This window comes from Gastrolobium bilobum, unplaced genomic scaffold (assembly GCF_033153095.1).
Source record: "Gastrolobium bilobum isolate Gb01-03AN ecotype WA unplaced genomic scaffold, APGP_CSIRO_Gbil_v1 utg4431, whole genome shotgun sequence".
Classification (NCBI taxonomy): domain Eukaryota; kingdom Viridiplantae; phylum Streptophyta; class Magnoliopsida; order Fabales; family Fabaceae; genus Gastrolobium; species Gastrolobium bilobum.
The window spans coordinates 75,508-83,858 of NW_026899844.1; the positions used below are offsets into that span (position 1 = coordinate 75,508).

General features: G+C 34.5%; 1 protein-coding gene across 1 annotated transcript; it reads left to right on the plus strand.

The window, feature by feature from the left end:
* The first annotated feature begins 4,489 nt into the window (after window positions 1-4,489).
* On the plus strand, window positions 4,490-6,221 carry LOC133293914 (aldehyde oxidase GLOX). Its single transcript, XM_061492537.1, has one exon. The coding sequence runs from the start codon at window positions 4,490-4,492 to the stop codon at window positions 6,164-6,166; it is 1,677 nt and encodes a 558-aa protein (XP_061348521.1). The 3' UTR covers window positions 6,167-6,221.
* Window positions 6,222-8,351: the final 2,130 nt, after the last annotated feature.

An 8,351-nucleotide genomic window follows, 5' to 3' on the forward strand; every position in this document is an offset into this window, starting at 1 on the left:
TTAAATTAGATTTAAATATTGACCGACTTATATTTGGGTCAGTTTTAGACTTGACTTGTTTTAATAATTGACCCATTGACTCAAAATTTGACCCAGACCCATTTTGTGAAAAAAAATCAAAAATCACGGTAAGCAATTTGTGCTTAGGTTTTTTCTTCTCCCAATCTTTCTCGGTCATTCACTCTCGAGTCTTCACTCTTCCGCTCCATCTACAAGAAAAATCACAGTAGAGTAGTAATTTAGGTTCTTGTTTTGGCTTTGTTTTAGTGGAACACGAAACCACCATTAATGGAGTTTTGTTGTTTACTTTATGTGCAGATAGGTGTTAGCAGCAAGCTTTGTGACTGGGTTTAACGCCATTCAAGAGGAAGGAGAAGGAGACATACTTTATATGTTGATTGCAGGGTTTTCTGACGACGGGTTTTTCTGAAACAGCGTGTAACTGACACCGTTCGTTTTGCCGTCATTCAAGACGAGGTTGCTACGAGAATCTCTTGAGGCCCATCTGCGACGGCACCAACTCTGGTCCACGGCCAAACCCGACGATTCTGACGAGTTAGTAAATGGACATGATGGAGCACCCGACAGGAAAATCATTGAATCATTTTTGTTTTTTTATAGGATAATTTTAAGTTTGGATTTTTATTTTATTTTATTTTATTTTTATTTTTTTGTAATAAGTTTGGATTTTTTTTAATTTATCATCAATTTTGAGCTCTTTGGTGATCCAATTAAATCATAATAATTGCTAATTACAAATATCAATTATGAGTGAGAATGAGCTACCCATGACACTCATTAGTACCATGGAATAGTAATATTAGCATTTTTTTTAAGAATTGGTATTTATTCAACAAATATCAAATTTATTATATAATTTATATATTTTAAAATAAATAGATAATTAAATTACATGAGTTTAAAAATTAAATCAATAATTATAAAAAAATCAAATAAAAAATGTTTTGAAACCAAGTCAAAAGCGGGTCAGGTCAGATTTGACCCAATTTTGAAACCATGTCAGACCCACTTTAGAAACCAAGTCAGATCAGATATTATCCAGTTAAAAAAAATTCAAATCGAGTCAGAACTGACTTAAATCAAATTAAACTGGGTCGAGTCAAAATATCTGACTTATAAAACCAAGTTGAATCGATTCAACATAAAAATTTGACCCGATGTGTTCCACGCACAACCCTATATAGGAATGTTCAAAATGTCCAAAAGAACCAAACCGATCCATAACCAAACTGCTTCACATTTTAAAAACCAGTTATTTTTAAAATCCGGTTTCGTATGAAACTGCATTTTAATTTATAAACTGGTTATTAATCAAACCAAAAAATAATTGGTTATCCATGGTTATCCATAACCAAACTACTTTACAATTAAAGAACAAATAAGTATTATCTTTTATCATGTCTATTATATTAGTCAATCGACTCAAACTTCCAAACAATAAATTAGTAAAAAAAAGTTAAGCTAAAGAATACAGAAGCGGCTATAAAATATAGAAGCTTAAGCTAAAGAAATTAGATCAAACCGTGAGTTTTTTTTTTTGAAAAAAAAAAAGAGAAGCTTGCGAGTATCAAACCGTGAGTTATTAATGTATCCTAACGAGTGAAAAACTTGCGATCAAAACAAGTGAAGGAGTGTGATTAAAATTAGAGTTGCGACTTAAGAGCAAAATAAAGAGGTGAGAAATTAAGGGGATAAATCTGGATATGATGGTGAATAACCGATTTTGAATTTGTTAAAAAAATGATTTTGAACTTGATAAACCGATTTATGATTCATAACCGGTTTTGATTTAAAACCGGTTTTGAATCAAAACCGGTTTAATCGATTTTAAATCAAAACCGGTTATAAATCATAAACCGATTTTGGAACCGGTTTAGAAAATTAAAAATCGGTTTTAAAAGAAGAAAATCGGTTCAGTTTGAAACCAAACCGTTTAAAATCGATTTTGTTCGATTTTTGTTAAAATCGGTTATGAACCGCTCCATGCACACCCCTAGCGCTATATATAGCCTTTACCAACCGACCTTGATGGCCGGTTAAACATAATATAATATTCAAACTATGACTAATAGTTTACTTATGACTTGGCTCACCATTTTCTACAACTTTCCATATTTTTGTTAGATCAAATCAACTAAGCAACCGACGTGCTTTCTTCTTCTTTTATGTTTAATTCTTTTGCTTTGACCAATTCAACTCAGGATACCTTTCCAGAATTCTCTACACCTTTTTGACAACTCATAACTTCAAGAGTTCTCCAGGTTGTGCAACTCTTGATTATTCTAGTATGACGGTGAATAGTTGCAAAAGTTAAATTTGATTTCTAACAAAGTGCATGTGGTGGTTTCATTTTTACCCTTCGATTGAATTAATCAAAGCATGAGTGATGGATACGGTATTACAAAATTCGTAAATGCTTTAGCTGAAATGGCCCTTGGGGAAAAGGAACCTTCCATTACAAAATATGAGGAATTCCTGTTGGAAAACAAAGCCAAATGGACTATGATCCCATTAAATAACGTGGTGGCTGGAACGCTGTTTCTCCTTATTCAGGCCTATTGACGAGCGTTTACATATCATAGCAGAATAATAAAGGAGAGTATATATGTCATAGTGGTGCCAATTAGCTTGCTAGCCAAAGCCATATGGAGAGGTTTGCAAACGAGTTGAATGGGATGCTTAGAAACCATGACCAACTAATAAGGGGTGGTCAAATCAAGTCTTTATTGTGAGAGATTCTTGTGTATATTTGGTGTGTACATTTATATGCAATAACCACCATGTTGCTACCAAGGTGGTAGTTAGGAGGAAATTTTGTTTTATTTTCTCCCAAAATTCGAAAACATGACTTTGTTTGCAATTAATCTGCATGTGGCATATATGTGTAATAAAATGTGAATTGGTTTCATTCTAATTTCTAGTATTATACCTCATTTGTAACCCTCCTCACCCCACCACACAAAAAAAAAAAAGTAAAAATAGAAACAAAAATCACAACAACAACGTATTGATTCTTGAACAACTTTTCAGTTTTTCTCCTAACACCGGACTATTTGATGTATAAACATTTCTCCTTATTTACGTATACGCTGAGCAACAATTGGATGATCATTTCCCTTGAATTTGAACTCCACTAATATGTACTTTTTTGGCAAGAGAAAAAAATAAGTGGCATACATATTGACCATAAAAAAGTGGGTGGAATAAATATAGTTAAGGGAGTCAATTTTTTTCTATAAGTGATGCAATTCAATACTATTTTTTTTTTTTTTCGAATTTGAGAGGAGCATAATGTTTGAAATTTATGATGTGCTACATTGTGAATTATGAAGACGATTAGAGAAAGATGGTGATAATGATGAAAACGTTACTAGGGATGATAATTCTCCAAATTAACACGGATGTGGAGTGTGGACACGTTCCATTATCTGAATCAAACATGAATTCGCTAGTTAATTGGCCTCTGCGCCAAATGTTGCAGGTGAAGCAGATATTGTGGATGGGTTGTAGTTTCGAGCAGAAGATACAAGGGTAGACAAAATTAGATGAAAAATCATTTAAATTTTCCTTTAAAGGAGTTATAGTCTTCTTCTGTTTCATTCCCTATGTTTTTTGAGGTATTGCAGATCTTCTTGAGGTGTTGTGTAACTAATTATCTGGTATTTTTTGTTTACTTTATATTTAAAGGAATCCGTACGTCTTCTTGCTTGGTCTTAAATAAAAAAAAAACGGATATGCGATTATTTTGGGAAATCATACATTACTTTTTTGTTTGTCTACAAGACATTAATTGCATGTTTGTAATTTGTACTATTGAAGGTTGTGCCAAATCTTTCAGCTTAGTGATTCCGATCTACAGAGAACCGTTATTCGAGATTACTAACAATATATGTGAACCATTTTCTGAAGTATTATGTACAATCAATCACCTTATATCCTTAAATCAATGTATGGTCGAAACTCGAAAGTAAAAAAATCTCTTATTTTGGTGATCCGTGCCAGCGACGGGTTGGTAAAAATATAAGGTTCTTGTGAGTTTCCCCATTCTATGTGGGATAGTTCAAAATTACACTACTCCACGTAATGTTTAGATGCTGATAATTGACAATATCACTGCAGGTTTAAACTCTACACATGGAAGAGTTACGTATCATGAGTCTGGTGCCCAGTTTTTTATGAACATATGGACAACATGATTTAAAATCACCTTAAAATGTGTAGGTTTCAGAATTCATATTTCTTGGCCTTAAACTGCATTCCTTGAGTTGTGCCCTTTTAGCTGCCAATTACATCATTCCTTTCAAAGATACCCTCTTTTTTCTCAGCATATCAATTTATTTATTCTGTGCATTTAAAATATAAATTCCAGTTCCTACTATCACTCAACCCCCAGTTAATCCCACCAACTTTTTACTGGTAAATTCAACTAAAATCTTCCAACGCTTCTCCTTCTCTTTGCTTACCCCGAATGAGCACTGTCATGAGTATCCTGATTCTCTTTATACTATCTTCATTGCCATATTTTCAAGTCGCAGCGGTAGTAGCTCAGACTCTGTCATCATCACCCTTTGGCTATCAAGGAGAATGGAATCTCTTGCAAACAAGCATTGGCATCTCAGCTATGCACATGCAACTTCTACATAATGACAAAATCGTCATGTTTGACCGAACCGATTTTGGACCCTCAAAACTCCCTCTTTCAAATGGCCGTTGTCGAATGGACCCACAAGATACTGCCCTTAAAATTGATTGCACTGCTCACTCTCTGTTATATGACATACACACAAACACGTTCCGACCGTTAATGGTACAAACAGACACTTGGTGTTCCTCAGGTTCTGTTCTCCCTAACGGTACCCTGGTACAAACTGGTGGTTACAACGACGGTGACCATCGCATTCGCATGTTTACCCCATGCTTCGACCAAAACTGTGATTGGGTTGAATTCCCAAGTTACTTATCCCAAAGAAGATGGTATGCAACTAATCAATTACTACCAGATGGTAGAATCATTATTGTTGGAGGGAGAAGACAATTCAGTTATGAATTCTATCCTAGAAGTCCCAATAAGAATAATCCTCCCTCACCTATTCATCTTAGCTTTCTCCAAGAAACTACTGATCGATACGAAAACAACTTGTACCCTTTTGTTCACCTTTTACCTGATGGGAACCTATTCATTTTCGCAAATACACGTTCCGTGTTATTTGACTATAAACAAAACCGTGTTGTCAAAGAGTTTCCTCCTATCCCAGGTGGCGATCCTCGTAACTATCCAAGCTCAGGCTCATCAGTTCTTCTCCCACTAGACGAAAACAAAGGCTCTAATATCGAAGCTGAAATCATGGTCTGTGGAGGAGCGCCACGTGGCTCATTTGCGGGTACCTTAAAGGGAAACTTCATGCAAACCCTTAACAACTGTGGACGCCTTAAAGTAACTGACGCAAACCCTAATTGGGTGATGGAGAAAATGCCATTGCCAAGAGCAATGGGAGACATGCTAATTCTCCCTAACGGCGAGGTTATTATAATTAACGGCGTAGGGTTAGGCACAGCCGGGTGGGAGCGCGGCCGTCAACCGGTGCTGACGCCGGTTATATTCCGGCCATCTGAGATGGACTCACGGTTGCGGTTTCGTGTGATGTTACCTGCTTCGAGACCTAGGCTTTATCATTCCTCAGCAGTGTTGTTAAGAGATGGAAGAGTCTTAGTTGGTGGTAGCAACCCACATATATATTACAATTTCACTGGGGTTTTGTACGCTACTGATCTTAGCTTGGAAGCTTTTTCTCCACCGTATTTATCATCTTTGCTTGATCCGGTTCGGCCAACTATTAGGTACATCACAAGCTATGTTTTTGAGTACAGGGTCTTCTATTATGTCACTTTCACGGTAACCAAGTATGCTTCGGCTAGTGAAGTATCGGTTAGGCTCGTGTCACCATCGTTTACGACGCACTCTTTAGGTATGAATCAGAGAATGGTGGTGTTGAAGTTGACTGCGGTTACGCATGTGACCGGAGAGACTTATTATGCTACCGTGGTGGGACCATCGACTCCGGAGATTGCACCGCCGGGGTATTACATGTTATTTGTGGTGCATGCAGGTATACCAAGTTCTGGTTCATGGGTGCAAGTGTTGTAATTATAATGTATCAGAAAACATGGCGTAGTTGCACTTTCGTTGAAATGTTGTTAATAACATACACGTAATTAAGGAGTAATATATTTGAATAAAAAAATCGTGCTGAATGTGTTATGTTTACGTGTGAAGCAATATGTTATTTGCTTTAATGGATATTTAAACTTTAAATAAAAAATGCATTGCTCTAATTTTATTCTGCTGTTGTTTAGTTTGAGGAATGTAAACTACTACGGAAAACAAATTTGCTTTAAGATAAAAAAAATAAAAAAATTCAAAGTTTAACATGATAATACCGGTTCACTTAAAATTAAATATTTAAATTATTTTACTAATTATATTATAACTCTTTGAGTCTAAGCTCACAATTAATTAAAGATAGTATAAAGTAGTTATTTTTCTATTCTATATAATTTGACTTAGAACGGAAATTTCAATTCGATGTATACAGAAAAGAAGATGATTAGAGTTGGGAGGTTCGATTTAATTAATTTCAAAGCTCAATCTAAGCCTAATTCCGTAGACTCAAGCTAATTTTTTTAAAAAAATATGTGTAATTTAAAATTTTACAAATTTAACTGCTTTAACTTTATAAAAATTCGTGTATATTGATAGTTGTGTAAGGATCCAGCCCATTAAGAACTCAGATAATTCTCAAGGGTCACTGACAGGCCCAGTAGAGCCCGAAAGCTATCTCATACCTTAAGGAGTTCCATCTCAATTGAGAAAGCCCAATTTGGGGCCTTATTCCAATGGTTTCTCTATTTTTCTCCATTTTTAATTTCAGCAAGTTATTTGTGTTTTTTACAATAGTGAACTGTAACAGACCCCAGTTAAATTGTTGTTGGTGTGTGATAGTATAAAATGCAAGATTAATATTTTTCCGATTATTGGAGACAAGTTACCTATCAATTTAAAGGCAATAGAACAATTTTAGTGTGCCAGCTGAAGCTAGCTATGAATCCAGAATGACATAACTTTCTCCACACAGTCTTGGCTGTAATAAAGGCTATTTTCCTAGATAGGTTAAAAATAGACACATGTGACAATTGAACTCAATAATTATTAGTTTTTCTTATTATAACCTCACTCAATAATGTCATTCAGATACGATGTCTACTGAATATACATATATAATTTTTGCCATGCATTATGTAAAAGACTGGTTAATTTCCTTATTTTATTTTTGTTTTCTTCTTCTAAGAGATTGTCTTACCTCTTCACAAATGTGGATGGCCCAATGGACATATTGTAGGATGAGGTTGTAACTAGGGATGTGCATGGGTCGAACCGAATCGGATTTTTTAAAAAACCAAACCGAATTGGTTTAAATGGTTCGGTTCGGAAGTGGTTCGCTTCGGTTCAAAACTGATTTGGTTCGGTTCGGTTCTGAACCGGTTCGGGTCGACTCTCTCTTGAAAAGAAAAAATTTAAAAATTTAAAAAATAGTTATAAAAAACAATTTGGTTTGGTTTGAAAACGGTTCGGTTCGGTTCGGAAACGGTTCGGTTCGGTTGGAAACAATTCGGTTCGGTTCTGAACCGGTTCGGGTCGACTCTCTTTTGAAAAGAAAAAAAATTAAAAAGTTAAAAAATAAAGTTATAAAAAACAATTTGGTTCGGTGTTCGGTTCGGTTCAAAATGGTTCGGTTCTTAAACTGGTTCTAAAAATCGGTTTGGTTCATGAACTGGTTCTTTAAAAACCGGTTCGGTTCATGAACTGATTTTTAAAAACCGATTATTTTAAGAACGGTTCAGTTCGGTTCATGGTTCGATTCAGTTTTTTGATTATTTTGCACCCTGAGACTTATAAACCCTAGGCATATCTCCCGTTTATATAATGTTGTACTTTTCCCACACTTATCTCTTCATATTCTCTTATCTTCTTCAACTTCTAACTTCTCACATTTCTTATTCATAATATTTTTTCCATAAAAAATATATATTAATTTTTTAAAATTATAAAGAAGATATATGCAAATAATTTATAACAAGAAAATTTAAGAATGACTTGTGTCTTTTAAAAGAAATAAACTGAAAGATTAAGTCATTCTGGCAAAAGTATATTCTAATTTAATATATAGGTATAGATTTCTTTTTGATTAGTTTAGATATGACAATAGGGATTGGAATTTTGAAAATAGATATAAAAATAACAAATTTATATGGAATGAGTAAAAAAAAAGGAA